Below are 17886 nucleotides of genomic sequence, written 5' to 3'. Positions count from 1 at the left end.
CAGAATTGACAAAGTTAGCCAGCTCACAGCAAAACCCCAGTAACTATTCTTTTATCTATACCTTACCTCTTTCAAACTTCATTTATATGACTTGTATTTAATTGATTAAGTCCCCTATTTCAATGGGAGTAGTTTCCCATTGATCACTGATGTACAATTAAATATTTTAGTGTTTATTTTGGAAAATGGAAACCACTGTTTTTGATTTATTGGTCATTTATTAATAATCTATGCTGTAACCATTCTGTGTTTCTACCTATATGTGTGTTATTTTTTCATAAGAACTAGGAGCAGAAGTGAGCAGTTTAGCCCCTCACACCCACTCCGCCATTTAATACAATCACGGCTGATCTTATTTTAGTCTCAACTTTGCTTTCCTGCTCATTCACCATAGCCCTTCAAATCCTTACTAATTAAAAATGCGTCCACCTCTTTCTTAAATTTACTCGAGGTCTCAGCATCCACTGCACTCTGAGGTAGTGAATTCCACAGACACACGACTCTTTGAGAGTAGTAACTTCTCCTCATTTCTGTTTTAAATCTATCTCCCCCTCCTCCCAAAACTGTAACCTATTTTTATATATATTGCTAAGTGTATGTTTATTGTTGTAGGAAACCTTTTAATTCTGCTTCTCAATTTTTTCCGCAGTATTTTTCCCGAACAGACAGGTTATTAAAGCACAGACGAACATGTGGTGAAGTCCTTGGTAAAAGTGAAAATGGAATGGAACCTGGACCATCCAATCAAATGGGAAATGGTTGTTTCACACCAACTCAGGGAGTACGCAAAAAAGCAAAATCAAAAGCTACATCTCAGGAGACTAAGGAAAAGGCAGCTCGCAAAAAGAATAAAACCACCATCTCTGAACTTCCAAGTAGCTTGACCACCTGTAAAGATAAATTGTCTGTGTATAACATGCCTGAATATGCTGTTGAGATGCCGATGGTGTCCTCTAGTATGAAGTTGGGAAGTGAAGAGGATTTGCAAACAAGAGCACCTAAATTGGTCATCAAAAAGGTGAATAGGAAGAGCCCTCAAAGGACAGGTCTGAACAGTACAACATCTCTTGTTATACCTGCCACGGAGCTGGTGAGGCAAAAGCTGATGGCTAATAAACAAGGAACTTTGGAATTGAACAATAGCACCAGCATGGATAATATTGTCTTGCTGCAGAACACGGGCAATAAGACAGAACAGGCTAGCAACTGCAACTATGATGATGCTATGCAGTTTTTTAAGAAAAAAAGATACTTGCAAGCTGCTTCCAGTAACAATGACTATGCAGTAAGTATAGGACAGATGGCATCTCAACAGTCTGTAATTCAGGCAGCAGTTGCCAGTGTGATGGATAACGAAGCCTCGCTTACACTGCTAGACTCTTCTCCGATGAATGTGGATGTGAAAGTCTGTCATGAAAAGTCTGGAATTCCAGATGAGGTCCTTCAAAGCCTTCTAGACCAATATTCCCACAAACATGAGGGCCAGCATGATGTTCCTTTTGATATGACTGACCAACATATCCAAATGCATTCTTCAGGAGAGAATCCGGAGATACATGAGAATGCTGTTTGCCCTGAACCACATGCATCTCGTGGTGACAAAACAGGAATGCTCCAAGAATATTCAAAGTACCTGCAGCAAGCTTTGGAGAGAACAAGTCAAAGTGACGGTTTTTCACTAAGCCCAGGGATGCAGTTTTGTCCCACCAGTCTTCCATCGAGTCTCCCCAGCCATAATTTATTCCCTGACAAACAGGCATATACCACACCTGCACTTGAGTGTGGTTTCAGTCCATCTATTACCTCAGTATTGCCAACCACTTCACCAAAATCACATTTTGGTTTGTTGGTTGGAAGTTCCCAACCTGGCATTCACTTTCCTGGTTCAGAAGCTGCTCATCAAAGGCTGACGCCATCCCAAGAACTGGTGGGGCAGCTGGAACAACAAAAGAACTTGGAGGCTGGCATGAACCATCAGGTCTATCAGATTGAGAATTTTGCCCAGGCCTTTGGATCTCAATTTAAGTCAGGTGGGAGAGTGCCAATGACTTTCAGCAGTGGCACCAGCGAAGAGGCAGGCCACAGAATAAGGGCTACAGTTTCTGAATTCTCAGGGTACACTAATTTGTTGTCTGATGCTAATGAGCCAATTAGTACAGGAGCCAAGACTCCAACCAGCCAAAGTTACAGGTAAGGTCATAAGTATGACCAGGCTGGAGGGCCTTGAGTGCTTGATACCATGTTTTTAACCATGTGTAAGCACATTGCCAGTCCAAATGTTTATATATCAGGTTCTGAGAAAAAAATGTAAAATGTATGAAGCCCTTCCAATGCAACATTTTACCATTTTGTTTTGTGCATTCAGTCTGTAATCATGTTAGAACAGTTTGTATTAGGAATAAATTTTAAACACAGTGGATAGGCAGAAAATTAAATAAGTCTGGAATTTTTTTCTCAATGGATTGGGAAATGTTTTAGCAAAATAGCATGACTTGGATGGGGTTAAATGTTTTTTTTGTGGGATTTGTGTTTTTTTAATTCAACTATACTATTAATGACAGGAAAAAAAAGAGTAACTCAAAGCATCAGGGAAATGCTCAAATTTCAATTTTCAAAATAGAGACGTCATTAATATTGAGCCATGGCTCTAGTTTATAGTGTGACTCAGGAAACATTTGATGCAGTATGGGGAGATTTCTATTGAAACAAATTCCACAAGCACTGACTTGAAAGGGGAGCAGAACTTTGATGTTGGGAATTTTTTGCCAGGTCCATCTGTGCATTGAAGCATTTGGTCCCTGAAAACGGCTTTGAAACTGCAAAGCAGTAACCTCATTGAGTCAAGAGGAACTAATGACCAATTTCATTTCAGTGTAGTAATTTAAAAAAAGTTGAAAAAAAACTTTAAAAAAAAGTAGGTAGGCAAGACTTTATTTACCTCATTCTACATTTTGAAAGCCGAGAATAGGCAGGTACCAATGCAAGTATATCAATAGTACCAGTAGCATGAACCAACATTGTGTAAATGTAATAATTCCATTATTAACATTAGCAATGTTTACAGGAAGGAAAAAAAAAGACCTTTGTTTCAGAAAACTGCAAAGTACAGGGTGAGAGGATAAAACTGCAGTTCTGTACAGTGAATATTTTGGGTGCAAATTATAGGTTCTGTATGCTACACCATAAAAGTTTTTTTTTATGTTTCATAGTGTTGCAAAAGCATAGTGTTACAATTCAGATTTGCCCATCAGTTTGATGGTAACAACCTGCTAATATAATAGCCATTAAAAGTGTGTGGTAATCTGCTGCTTTGTTTGGAGTTTTAAAAAGTTGAAAAAGACGCGACTTGATCAAAAGTAACAAATTTAATTAAACCAACACATGCCTGGTTGGCCTAGTTGTATATATTCAAAGTAATTTTACTTTGATTCTGTATTCCATCCTGAATGCCTGAGGACTCAAATGATTACAGTACATAAGCTTTTGTTATTTATAATTCATAATTAGTTTGTGTAGTTTCAGAAGGATGTCTGTAAGATTGCTAACAATTATATTGTATGTTTGAAAAACGTTGTATTTGACTTGAATTATCTCAAGGGTCAGTTAGAAAATCTCCCTTATCTGGGAAAAGCAAATGGAATGCTAGGTAAACTGGTTGTGCATTGTAAGTCTAGAGTAACAGATATCTCCTATAGAGTTTTTCAACCCATAATATATCTAGTAGTGCAGTGATCACAAATTGTCTGAACAGCAGTAATCATGATCCGAAGCTTCCTTTTTTTGTGTCTTGATTAAGATTGGTGTTGGACCTGTGTTCAAGTGATACTAGCATGTTCACACTGCTGACTGGACATAACTGTACATCAATTCATCATTAAAATAACTAAGCCTTCAAAACCAGTGTGAACTAAACGATAGATGGACTGTTTAGATATGTATTTAATTGAAGCTGCATAACCAGCTAGTCAATATGCTGCCTATTTTTTTTGTTGTCAGTTTTTTGATTCAGTCTCCGGTGGAACAGGTCAGTGGAGGGAAAATAACTCTCTTCCCGGTGCAGTGTAATGAGATTCTTTTTAACTGTTAAAATGTAGGACTTGCAATTTACACGGTGATCAAGTAGGTTCAGACGAAGGAGGCCTTCTTCCCAATCGGACTCTTCTGTCGTTAATACAAAATCTATTGTCTTCCTCTTGCAACAGTCAGCTGTTTCTTAATTTATTCCAGCGACCTCAGCTCAAAAGGTCTTCCTGATAACCCATTCCATTTGCTCTTCGCAACTTCAGATCCTTTTCTTCTGGGGGACTGAATTATCCTAAATTGTTGCTTTTGAGTTTCTTTGGTTTCTTACTTCCGAAACTTCTTTGTTTTGAGACCTGCAACAACTACCAGTAAATCCTGACCAGCATACCCTGAAACGTCTGAAACAGAACTAAAATATGACCATTCTCAAATGTTATTACACCATCAAGTTGGAGTGGTTAGGCCTGCCTAAGCAAAGAGAAATATGTTTTCATATGGTTTATTTTTCTCCCTAATAATTTGCCAGGAAGTCTTTCAAGAAGTTGACCCTGTTTTGACTGCATTAGTTGATTATCACCACATCCTCTGAAGGCAAAACATAGGTGTGCTTTTAAGCGAAGTAAAAACAAGAACAATTTAGTTGAGTGAAGGGGGGCATGGTACTACTATTTTTAAAACCAACAAGATTAATTGTGTTTTTGGCCATTTCATTTGCTGTCTGCTGTCCACAAATATAAGAAAACAAAACTGCCAATATTTTAATTATACAAAACTAAATCATTCTAAAAGGGAACAAGGTCCAATTATTGAAAGCCCCAATACTGGTGGCATTGCCACTAGATTCTGAATATAACCTGTAGATGCAATCTGTGAAAATCCACGTATTTTTAATACCTATTAAAATTTGCTGAATTTGAACGTTATTGCCCTGATTTGGGAAAATGTCCCATTCAACTAACAATCTTGTCCTGTGTTAAATATAGAAATTGTGACTTGCAGTAAAGCATAACTGCAAAATGTTCTGCAAATTGTTTTAGATGCTTGCCATGCTTTTCAGTTGACTTTTTTGGCAAAAGCCCATGCGTTGATTTAAGGACTAATGAAGATTATATTTCCTATGTTGATTGGACACTTGTGCTTCCTCTTCCAGTTTTTAAACATTGAAAGCAAATTTTTCAATTTGAACAAAAAATATCACTTCATTGTTGATGGACTTTACCTCACTTCAAGTTGTAAACTTGGATTATGTGCCTGGTCCGAGTCCCATCCTATGGATGAGTGTTTTTTCCTCATATGTTAGATTGGAGTCATTGAGTGAAGCAACAGTTTAAGTCAACTTGGGAGGCGGGATGGTTATGTAAAGAGAAACTGGGAAAGACTGAAGTCCTTGCATTGGCAGTAGTGAACAGGCTAGCGTGGGGGGAGGTGTACAATGAGTGATTCTAATAATGAGGAAATATCTATTTAGTTTTCTAGTTGTGTATGCCTTTACATTCTTGTGAGGATACCTTGCCAGAAGAATTTTTTTTTGGAGGATATATTCACATTTTAGCAGTAAGACCATGCCTTTTAAAAGACATAGATATTTAACCACAACAAATTAAATCAATTAATTACAACTTATTTTTTCCCACCTTGGCACAATGGCGCAATATTGAAAATAAATTATTCTGATTTTGTCACAAGGGGCAATGCCAATTGACTCCCAAAAATGGATTTTATCAATTTTTTCACAACTGGTTAAAAGGTTACTGATTTTTTTTTTATTTGACAAAGCAATACAGCAATGCCACAATGCATCAGAATGGCTCAGCCTTTCAGATGCAGAACCATTCTTGTTTCTAATGCGACTTTAGATTATTAATTACCAGTTACAATTGAAATTTTATACCAAATGGAATATGCTTACAAGTCATTTGCATTTTACAGTTTTGGTTACTTTTACCTGCACGGGAACAGAGGAGTTCGCACTAGTTTAAAGTATGTTATGTCTTGTATACTAAAACAATTGTTGAATGAAGCATTCATTTTACTTTGACTTCTGCTATTGCCTTCATTATTGCACACTTCATCGCTTTACATTTTCAATCTGCAGTTATGTTGGGTTTCCATTTTCTGCTTGAAATTCTAATGACCAGTTGCTAGTTTTTTCTCACTTTTTCACTCTTAATTATTGGAAACTTAAATTTGCAGTTTTGTTTCTGGTATTTAGTGGCCTGGTCTGTTGTTGAATCCAGTTTTCACAAATATGTAGGCTTCACCACAATGCTACAGTGAATGGCCAGCTTTAAAATACCTTCTGATGAATCTCCTTAAAACAAGGTGACTAGAATATTCAAATCTATTACACTCCCAATTATATCCAGCTACTTTTATTAGAACATTATAGACTAAATCAGGTATTGTATATAACTACCTTTTTATCAGCTTATTTGCTGTAAAATACTTATCAGGTATGTCTGGATTGCATGTTCAGAGGTATTTGTTGTACTAGTTGCATACCTTCAGTAGCGTAGATGAGGTAATAATTTGCTGGCAGTTTAATATGCCTGGCAGAGGTCACACTCTATGAAATGCAATTTTCCATATGCACCTTTACTTGATAGATTATATTTTTGAAGCCACAACTGGTCCTCGGTAAATCAAGTTATTAAGCGCCATAAAACGACTTACTAAACCACTCCCATGTGCGTGTGTATGTGTATCACAGTGTTGGTAATAGTGAGCTGTAGTCACTGTAATATTTCCCATTGAAAATTTTGTGAAATGTTCAACTGATAAAAGAAAAATTGAGTTTGGATTTCAGGAACATTCAAATTGTCATCGCACACTTGCTGTGAATTGGTTTTATTGTATTTTGTCATTATTACACCTTCAAGAGAAAATGGAACTGTTGTTGACATTATTTGATTAACAACCGTGAGTAAAGGCCTCCTACGACTTCATAGCAATAATGAATGTTATTTAATTGATTCCTGTTTCCTGCTTTCATAGATCAGGGTAGAGTAAATTTAGTTATTTATAATAGCAGTGGGAATAATCAGACTTATGCAGCTAAAGATGTAACATTTTAGTCCGTGTTTTATTTTCAAATCTATTTGTCCTGATAACTTTTCCCTGGTACATTTTTAATGGTGAGACCTTGTGAATTTTGTTCAACCTAAAGACATAAAGTTATTTGCTGCTAGTAACTTAGTCAGCCTGTAGATCTATCTTGAGGGAGCTATGAGATCACATTTTCTATAACAATCCTGTCCCAAATAGTTATTGATTGCCAGCTACCAGGTGTTGGTATATTTTTGGATACACTTGTATTGCTGAGCTCGGAAAACATACAATGGAAAGAACCAAGTGTAAGTTAAAATGTATGTTTGTTCCAATACTGCTATCTAAGAACTTATCCTTCAATCAGAACTCATTTGACCAACTTCTGAGAGTCTCTGAAAATAGCAATCAAGGCTTAGATTATTTGAGCCAACTTTAGGATTTAAATTTCTGCCGTTTTGTCATCCAATAATATTCTGAGCGTCTTCATCAAATTTTGGAAATAATATGAATTAATTTGTGACTTTGCAGTCCAGCTACTTTTAAAATTTAGCTCAATGACACCTTTCACAAACTGCCCCCAAGTTTGGAAGGCAGGGTTTTTTAAAAGAGGAATCAATACAGATAAATTAAAATTTACGTTTCTTCCACGGTATTCAATTTTAAGCTTGTTTGTAAAATACCAGCCTGGTTGCCTAGGAATGATCACAACGTGAGAACAGTTAATTAACTAACCTTGCTTAATATGCTGAATACAATGTGAACTACCTTTTCACTTAAGAATGCATTTGCCATTTTTGATTTCTTCCTGAGGAGGTTATTTCTGATTAGGAAGCACTGTAGTACAATATACCTTCAAAAAACATCATTGTATGTACTGCAAGGTCACAGAACATACTCTGCATGAATAGATTTCTAAGTAATTGAATTATAAGGAAAGTGAACTGTGCTTGTCTGAAACCTCAAAACACCAATGATTAATACACTATTGCAAAGTCAGGCTGTGCACCTTTAATTTAATTCAAGGTGTAATGGAGTGTCAGGATATGGTGTTTCTTTCTAAATGTCTATCCCTGTGTGCCAATTAAAAGGAAAAATGAATGTTCTGCATGCTGCACCGATCTGGATTAGTCTCCTGGGTTACAGGTCGATTTAATTCTTAAAGCAAGTTACAGACAAATGAACATTTTGAAGGGCGATCAGAGACTGGTTCAATGTTTTAAAAGTTATACAGATCAACCCTAATAAGTTGGGGCTTGTTGCTGACCAACAGACCCTGAATTTAAGTAAAAGTCATCTGAGGTAGGCTGTTTTACACTTCCTGCCTTTTACATTGGTTGACACTTTTCTAATCTTTTGCAACCATCATATGAGCAAGTGAATCTTTTTAGAATTTTGAATATAGGATTTGTTTTCAGGTTTTTAATTGCTAAAGAAGGCCCTACTATTTCAAGTTTAAATTCTAGCAGGAAATCCAGATAATGCCTCTCTTCCTTTGTAACTTTGTACCACTGTGTCACATTGAAATCTTCAATTATGAGTAATGTTTGTAGTACCGGATAGTTTAACAGGGGATTTCGCCTTTAAATATTCAAAACGTAGACTGTAGTTCTTTATCTTTTTCTTATCTACCTGCATTTATGTCTAGAAAGTTGAGTAGATTTTCCATTTTGCAATAAAGAAACTAGCTGCAATTGTATGGCGTCTTACCATTTCGTTTTGGCAGGTCGGAAGAGAGAAAGAGCAGCATTCACTTTTTTTTTCCTTCCTCTGCCCCCCACCCTCCTTATCAGTGTACACTCATAATCACAAGCAAAAGAGGTATGAATAGTGAAGGTAAAGATTTTAGAACCCTACATGTAAAAGAACCTTGGAATTATGCTTAGTCACCTGTCCACATTAGCACCAACTACAAATGAAGATCAGAAAAACCTTATTTGCATCATACTCAAGGTTGCCAATTCTGGGCATATTCCTGAAGGTTTCCTCAGGTTACCTCTTGCCTCCAGCCATTCCACCCTGTCAAACAACTAATTTGCCCATCTTCAATATTTTCATAATTAATAAATAAAATGAAAAATATTCCTCAGCAGGAGATGAATCTTTTAATTCCTGGGGACTCCAAGAAAGACTGGAGGGTTGGAATCTTGACTCCCATCTCAATCTTGATGCTCTAAAGGCTCATTCAGTAGCAGTTCTCACCCTTGGCAATATGAAAACAGCAGTACAGGATGTTGAGATAATTAATCCAGGTGGCGATCTATGCAAATTTTATTTTACAAATGTAATCCTTTTGCTGAACCTATTTCTCAACTTGCAACTGTTAAGACTGCATTAACAGGCCCTTAACTGAGACAAACTCTGAACTACTCTGTTCTCTTGTAGAGATGCAGAAGTTCCATTACCATGAAAAGCCATTACAGTATGCCTTGTAAATATTATACATCTATAATATTTAAATATTTTCACCAGAATTCAAATATGTGAATGTCCAGAGGTCATTTATTTCATGTCTGTATAAACTTCAATTATCAAATTTATTGACTACTTATCCTGCTATTCTCATGAGGTGTGAACAGGCTGGCATCAGTTCATTTGATGCACCAACACAAGGGTTTTTAAATACGCTATATCAAATTGTTAATTGCAAAAAAAAAGGCACGATAAATCTGTAAGTGTATAACTTAGATTTTCAAAATAACTCACAATCTTTCCTATGTAATGCAGTTAAAGGGAGTCTAATTTTTTTGTTTTGTTTTTGCACATGACTAGTTCTGAACCTGTGTAGAAATTAAATTTGGAATTGCATTATGAACATGAGTGAAGGGGGCAGAAATTGGGTTCTGCAGTAATGCTGTAGTTAGAAAGCATGTGTGTCATGCAGTGAAGACTTAAAACAACACTTGCAGCTGTTATTAAAGCACCAAAAACAAATGCAATATTCTGTGAACTAGGAAAGTCTGTTATCTCTCTATTTAAACCGTTAGCCTTATATATTAACATACCACATTTACCTCACAATAGCAGTTTTTGTAGAAAGTGTTTAATTGTGCATTTTTTTTTACAAGTTTGTAAGGAAACTGTTTACTTCCACTCATTATGTGAAATATATTTGTATTATGTAAGGACCCTTCTGTTATAATTGAGCAGTGTATCTTTATTTGCTTCACACTTGATCCAAATTATGTAATGGATTATGATTTTTACTTTAATTTTTTTCTTTTGTATAGATCATGAAATATTTCATGTGAACTTTATTAATGGTCAACTTAGTGTGTGTGGTGCACCATTTCTGACATCAATAAAATGTTCCTGCCAACCTAACACTTGATTTTTATTCTATTTTGAAGTTCATGACACAGCACGTTTACATTTCTTAATAATCTAGTTTGGTGAGCATACGCAAATTTTAAAGTAAATCTGAGGTCACGTACCAATTGACTGAAGAACAGCTTGTTCCCAGCTGCTGTAAGACTTTTGAATGGACCTACCTTGCATTAAGTTGATCTTTCTCTACATCCTAGCTTTGACTGTAACACTATGTTCTGCACTATCTCGTTTCCTTCTCTATGAATGGTATGCTCCATCTGTATAACACGCAGGAAACAATGCTTTTCACTGTATACTAATACATGTGACCATAATAATTCAAATCAAATTCCCTTAATATCTGAAAATCCTACTCTTCGATCCAGTTCTCTTCATAGTTCCAAACTTTGTCTTTCTATGGCATGGTTGCATCTGAAAATAGACAGATCTGAATGGTAATTTTTTGAAAGGCCTGTATGAAATACCACACACTCAGTGTGTAAATTGTGTTTTGGGCAATAAAGGCACCATACACATTTCCTGCAATAATAGCCAATGAGTGAACGAGCATCATTTTATGTCAACTTAAAAAAAATACAATATTATAAATTCAGTATTGCTGAAGGAAAAGAAATGCGTTAAAACTTTTTGTCTTGCACTGATCAGGACACTTCACAAGAATACAATGTTAAGGTGAAAGCAACAATTTATACTGTATGAGAAAAGAATGCTGATTAGTTGATAAGTGGACTCTGGTAGAGGCGTTCCCATGAGGAATGCACCAGTTGATGGTGACTGACAGATAACTGCCAAGCATTGTTTGAAATTTAAACCAGGCTGCTTGTGTTGTGAATACATACAAGCAGAGGGGAATAGCTAGTTTCATCTGTCGCTCAGGGTTTTGAGACACCTTATTAATCTGAGGTGGGCACTTTGCAGGACCAGAAGTGATGGCCTTAGGCCTGTTCATGAGTTTGCATGATTGCCAGAAATGAACTGAACTAATAGCCATTACCCACAGGAATCCTTTGCACCCTAATTCAGCATCAAGCTTGCATGGTGAACAAATGGCTTAGGTCTGTCTTAAGGTTACCAATAAGTCCAATCTTGTAGCACGTGGAACTGTAAGAATCTCAATGTGTATATTGACCAGTGAAAGTAGGCTTCCTGTAAACTGGCATAGAAACCACTGACAAATTTCTCAGCTGGTACGTCCACGAAAGGGAGTTTATTTTTTTTTGTCCTCCTCCGAGGAAGGATGCTCTTGCTATGGAGGAAGTGCAGCAAAGGTTTACCAGGCTGATTCCTGGGATGGCAGGAGTGCCATGATGAAATACTAAGTTGGCTGGTACTATATTCATTGGCGTTTAGAAAAGTGAAGGGAATCTCATAGAAACTTATAAAATTCTAACAGGATGAGACATCCTATATGGTCTTTGCAAATGTGAAAGAATTCTTGTATGTGGGCAACTTGCTCAAAGCTGGTTGTAGCAATTTGCCGAACAACTTGGCCACTTCACATTATGCAGGACCAATTATAGATAAGATTACCTCAGATTACCACGGCAGGGCAAGTTATCTCAAAAAAATTGAATGGGTGAAGCTAGCTGTTTCATACTGCTACTGTGCAACAGCAAAACAAATAGTACTTTCTATTAACAGGATGTTACCGTCAAGCCAAAAAGTAACTATGCCAATCAGTGAGTAATAGATATATGAATTTCAGTGCTGGGTAGGTATGTAAGGCAAGGATAGATAAATTTTTGAGCAGTAAAGGAATTAAGGGTTATAGTGAACAATTGGGTAAGTGGAGCTGAGTCCACAAAAAGATCAGCCACGGTCTTATTGAATGGCGGAGCAGGCTCAAAGGGTCAGATGGCCTACTCCTGCTCCTAGTTATGTAGGCCAGACATCCCAAAGGCTGGTGGATCATATCAACAGCATGTTGCTGTACGCAATCAGCAAGGTACAGGTCACAGCCAACCAGCCCGTGGTCGCAAAACTCAACACAGTTTTCAATGTTCAGTGCGATTCTGTGATTGAACAACATTTGCTAAATAATCCTCTACATGTTAACAATTATGCTGACAACCAATTAGAGATTGTTAGTGTGGCACGCAGAATGGCACATTTGCATGTACTGGAAGCTATGTACACTAATATAGAAAGCCCTATTCTTTGCAGGCAGAAAGAAAATGTACACACATTGTGCCTGATCCAGCTGAACAAAATATAACAACCATTTACTGATTCATCCTCCTGGGCAATTCCTTGCCCAGTCAGCTGCTTGATTTAAAGTTTAAACAATTCTTGGCAGTTACTTGTCATTCATCACCAATCGGTGCATTCTTCATAGCAATGCCTCTACCAGTATTCTCTTCTCATTCAGTATAAGTTGTTGTTTTCCTCTTATTAGAGCACTTCTTGTATGAATGCCTGACAAAGTTCTGATAGCATGTCTCACTTTTCAATGGTACACAAGTTCTGTACTACCAATCAACTGTTATAAATACAATTTTAATAGAGTGATATTATTAGCAGTTGTCACACCACTGCAGATGTATGTTGCACATTTTCTGCATAGTAAAGAGAATGTATGCTGACTTAATACAAAGAATGTACAATTTTTACTAAATTAACAATTAAGAATTTAAGCCATCAAATTTATCATTCAATTGAGATGAAGTATCAAATAAGACATTGTATGATTTGTGCTAAGCATTTCCAGCAAATCAGTCAACACCTGTAAACTGAAAAACATTGTAATTGCAATACTCTTCAAAAGCCTAGTTTGTGTGTGCTGTACTGACAAGTAGGATAAATTCTCTTTCTTTGCTTCATGGCTTATCACTGAGTATTGTATTTAGATTTCTCTTCCTTTGTCTTGACAGAATATCAGCTCATAACAGTTGAGAGAAGAAAATCAGTATTTGTACTGTGTCCCCGTGGAGCTTGTACATACAAAGCTTGTCTGTTGTTTTAGTAGCTTAGCTTCCTTAACCACTCCAGGTGCTTCTTCTGGTTAGTTCGTCCTGTAGCCAACATATGAGCGGAGAGAGCTTACCCTTAGATTAAAGCATCCACATTAACTCATAGCCACACATGCCTGAACTAGAATGAGATTTGGTTGGAGCTATTTCTCACAGACTTGGAAAAATTAAACAATTTTTGGGATGAAAAAAGGCCATTTACAAATTATTTTTCCTCTTTTGACATCTCATCTGAGGATTCTTTGTATGGATTAATTTTATTAACATGGGAATTAGGAGTGGAAGTGGACAATTCAGCTATTCTATCCTCCGTCATTTAACATGATCATGGCTGATCTTATTCTGGCGTCAACTCCACTTTCCTGCCTTCTCCCCATAACCCTTTATCCCGCTTTTCATCAGAAACATATCCATCTCTTTCTTGAAGAGATTTCACATGTTTGCTGCTCCTTCATCCTTTCTGCAAATACACTTCGTTGAACAGTCAAATAATGCCACCTACTTAAAGATGATTCTGAGGCCACTTTTGAGCTCAATTACGGATACACAGCTGAGATTAATCATTTGTGCCATTGCCTTATTTTTTGGGATGGTAGCTATGAAGGGAAGTGGAAAAAAAGGCTTCTTCCTGCATTCTTGTCTTCCCATTCAGATTTATTTGCAAGGTAGTTTACTGGTGGTACAAATGCTTGAAACAAGAATGTAATCCATGTGCGATTAGATAGGTCCTTCAGCAAATGTAGAGTGGGGGTCTGTAAACTCTGGCTCAAACAAACCTTTATAGACTTACCAAATTAATGGCACGAGCAACAGTCTTCATAGGTCAATTTCCGTGTCTAATTTAAGATAAAGCCTAAACTATTTGCATATGAGGATTCAAGTATTTATGCCAGTTTTCAACCAAGTTCAAAGATCTGCTGGAGCGTTGTGTAAACAGAATCACTTGATGGTGAAAAACTGCAGCAGGCGACGGTGCAGAGGGACCTCGGGGTCCTTATGCATGAGTCGCAAAAACCCAGCTTGCAGGTGCAGCATGTGGTCAGGAAGGCGAATGGGATGCTGGCCTTCATAGCGAGGGGGATTGAATATAAAAGTAGGGAGGTCTTGCTGCAGCTGTATAGGGCATTGGTGAGGCCGCAGCTGGAGTACTGTGTGCAGTTTTGGGCGCCGCACCTGCGCAAAGATATTTTGGCCTTGGAGGGAGTGCAGAGGAGGTTTACTAGGCTGATACCGGAGTTGAGGGGGTTGAGCTATGCGGAGAGGCTGAATAAACTGGGCTTGTATTCGTTAGAGTTTAGAAGAATGAGGGGAGATATCATTGAGACGTATAAGATGATGAATGGGATGGATAGGATAGAGGTGGAGAGACTCTTCCCGCTCAAAAAAGACAGTAGGACTAGGGGGCACAGCCTCAAGATAAAAGGGGGGCGGTTTAGAACGGAGTTGAGGAGGAACTTCTTCACTCAAAGGGTGGTGAATCTCTGGAATTCTCTGCCCGTTGAAGTGGTGGAGGCTGCCTCGCTAAATATTTTTAAGACGCGGGTTGATGGGTTTTTGATAAGAGAGGGGATTAAGGGTTATGGGGAGAGGGCGGGAAGGTGGAATTGAGACAAGACAGATCAGCCACGATCTTATTGAATGGCGGGGCAGGCTCGAAGGGCTGGATGGCCTACTCCTGCTCCTATTTCTTATGTTCTTATGTAATAGATGATGCAGATATAGATTAATAAATAGGTTTGATGACCTATAATTTGTTTTTCACCCCAGATGAGGCTGCTTCATCCTAGCTGATAGGCATATCTGAAGAAACTGGTCTCACCCCATAAACAATCTGTCTTCATCTTGATATGAGATCACCAATGTCTAGTTGAATCTTGCTTCAAGTCTGTTTGGCTCTTTCTCTGACACACACGTACATTGTGATCGATAATAAGATCTGCATTCAAACTTAGAAGAGCCTCAAACTAGTAAAAATAAGACATTATAACCACCCATTACACTTCTTCAACATCTCTGCTGAAAGAGGCACAGGTTCTCTTTTTCTACTTTATTTTTAATGTTTTAAAATATAAAATGATAACTTTTCTGTTCAGTATTCACAAATCTTTCTCCCCACCATTGCCATCCATTTATTGCATTGGTCAAAGAACCATGATAACTCTAAAATACTTCAGAACTTCCCTCCAAGACCACGAGAAACTACAAAGTTTGTGAACGTAGCTCAGTCCATCATGCAAACCAGCCTCCCATCCACTGACTCCAACTACAGTTCCTGCTGCCTTGAGAAAGCAGCCAGCATTATCAAGGACCCAACGCAACACAGACATACTATCTTCCACCTCCTTCCATTGGGAAAGAGATACAAAAGTCTGAAAAGGCGTACCAATTGACCCAACAGCTTCTTCCCTGCTGCCATCAGACTTTTGAATGGTCCTATCATATAAAGCTTATCTTTCTCTTCACCCTACCTGTATCAGCAACACTATATTCCGCACCCTATCCTTTCCTTCTCTGTGTATTCTACAATGGTACCTTATGCCTGTATGGCATGCAAGAAGCAATTCTTTTCACTGTATCCTAGTATATGTGACAATAATAGGGACCTGGGTTTGATTCTGGGTTTGGGTTACTGTGTTGAATCTGCACGTTCTCCCCTTGTCTGCATAAGTTTCCTCCGTGGTCTGCTTTCCTCCCACAGTCCAAAAACCGTGCTAGTTAGGTGCATTGGCCATGCTAAATTCTCCCTCAGTGTATCCAAACAGGCGTCGGAGAGTGGCAACTAGGGGATTTTTGAAGTATGGTCCTCCTCCGTGAAGACCATTTTGCATGAAGTATGGTCTTCATACTTCATGCAAAATGGTCTTCACGGAGGAGGACGTGAATAATTTGCCAGGTGTTAGCGATGGAAAGATGGTAGGAGTGGAGGGCCTGACATTATTGTTACTAGAGAGGCAGTGCTCGAAAGACTGGAGGGACTGATTGTGGACAAGTCCCCAGGACCGGATGGAATGCATCCAAGGGTTCTGAAAGAAATGGCGGAGGTGATAGTGGATGCCTTGGTGATTATTTTCCAAACATCGCTGGATTCCGGGGAAGTGCCGGAAGATTGGAAAACGGCTAATGTTACGCTGTTGTTTAAGAAGGGTGGCAGGCAAAAGGCAGGGAATTATAGGCCGGTTAGTTTAACGTCTGTGGTAGGTAAAATGTTAGAATCCGTCATCAAGGAGGAAATAGCGAGGCATCTTGAGAATTGTTTGATAGAGCAGACGCAGCACGGTTTCATTAAGGGGAAGTCGTGTCTGACGAATTTATTGGAGTTCTATGAGGATGTGTCTAGGGCGGTGGATAGAGGAGAGCCGGTGGATGTGGTGTTTCTTGATTTTTCAGAAGGCGTTTGATGAGGTGCCGCACAAGAGGTTATTACAGAAGGTCAGGGGGCATGGAGTTGGGGGTAGGGTGTTAGCGTGGATAGGGGATTGGCTGTCAAATAGGAGGCAGAGAGTGGGGGTCAATGGGTGCTATTCGGATTGGCGGATGGTGACTAGTGGAGTGCCCCAGGGGTCGGTGCTGGGGCCTCAGCTATTTACCATTTATATAGATGATCTGGAGGAGGGAACCGAGTGTATGGTGTCGAAATTTGCTGATGACACCAAGATTGGTGGAACGGCAAATTGTGCGGAGGGTGTGGAAAGTCTGCAGAAGGATCTAGCTAGGCTGGGCGAATGGGCCAGGAACTGGCAAATGGAATTTAATGTTGGCAAATGTGAAGTTGTCCACTTTGGTAGGAATAATGGTAGGAAGGACTATTACTTACATGGCGAAAAACTGCAACATGCAACGGTGCAGAGGGACCTCGGGGTCCTTGTGCATGAGTCGCAAAAACCCAGCCTGCAGGTGAAGCAGGCGGTCAGGAAGGCGAATGGGATGATGGCCTTCATAGCGAGGGGGATTGAATATAAAAGTAGGGAGGTCTTGCTGCAACTATTCAGGGCACTGGTGAGGCCGCAGTTGGAGTACTATGTGCAGTTTTGGTCGCCGCACTTACGCAAGGATATTTTGGCCTTGGAGGGAGTGCAGAGGAGGTTTACTAGGCTGATACCGGAGTTGAGGGGGTTGAGCTATGAGGAGAGGCTGAATAAACTAGGCTTGTACTCGTTAGAGTTTAGAAGAATGAGGGGAGATCTCATTGAGACATATAAGATGATGAATGGGATGGATAGGATAGAGGTGGAGAGGCTCTACCCGCTCAAAGGACAGTTGAAGTGGTGGAGGCTGCCTCGCTAAATATTTTTAAGACGCGGGTTGATGGGTTTTTGATAGGAGAGGGGATTAAGGGTTATGGGGAGAGGGCGGGAAAGTGGAACTGAGCAGCGACAGATCAGCCATGATCTTACTGAATGGCGGGGCAGGCTCGAAGGGCTGGATGGCCTACTCCTGCTCCTATTTCTTATGTTCTTATGACAGTAGGACTAGAGGGCACAGCCTCAAGATAAAGGGGGGGTGGTTTAGAACAGAGTTG

The 17886-nt window shown here is 38.8% G+C and overlaps 1 protein-coding gene across 1 annotated transcript in view; it reads left to right on the top strand.

Annotated features, from left to right (window-relative positions):
• znf281b (zinc finger protein 281b) overlaps positions 1-10410 on the top strand; it is a 32471-nt gene extending 22061 nt beyond the window's left edge. Inside the window, exon 7 of the mRNA XM_080213380.1 lies at positions 650-10410. Within this exon, the coding sequence (XP_080069506.1) occupies positions 650-2194 (1545 nt within the window). The 3' untranslated portion in view covers positions 2195-10410. The remainder of the gene's footprint in view (positions 1-649) is intronic.
• Positions 10411-17886: the final 7476 nt, after the last annotated feature.

Source organism: Carcharhinus amblyrhynchos, chromosome 27 (genome assembly GCF_965287045.1).
Source record: "Carcharhinus amblyrhynchos chromosome 27, sCarAmb.v2.hapA, whole genome shotgun sequence".
Classification (NCBI taxonomy): Eukaryota; Metazoa; Chordata; class Chondrichthyes; order Carcharhiniformes; family Carcharhinidae; genus Carcharhinus; species Carcharhinus amblyrhynchos.
The sequence above is the reverse complement of the archived record's forward strand: the minus strand, read 5'-3'. Positions and strand labels throughout refer to the sequence as shown.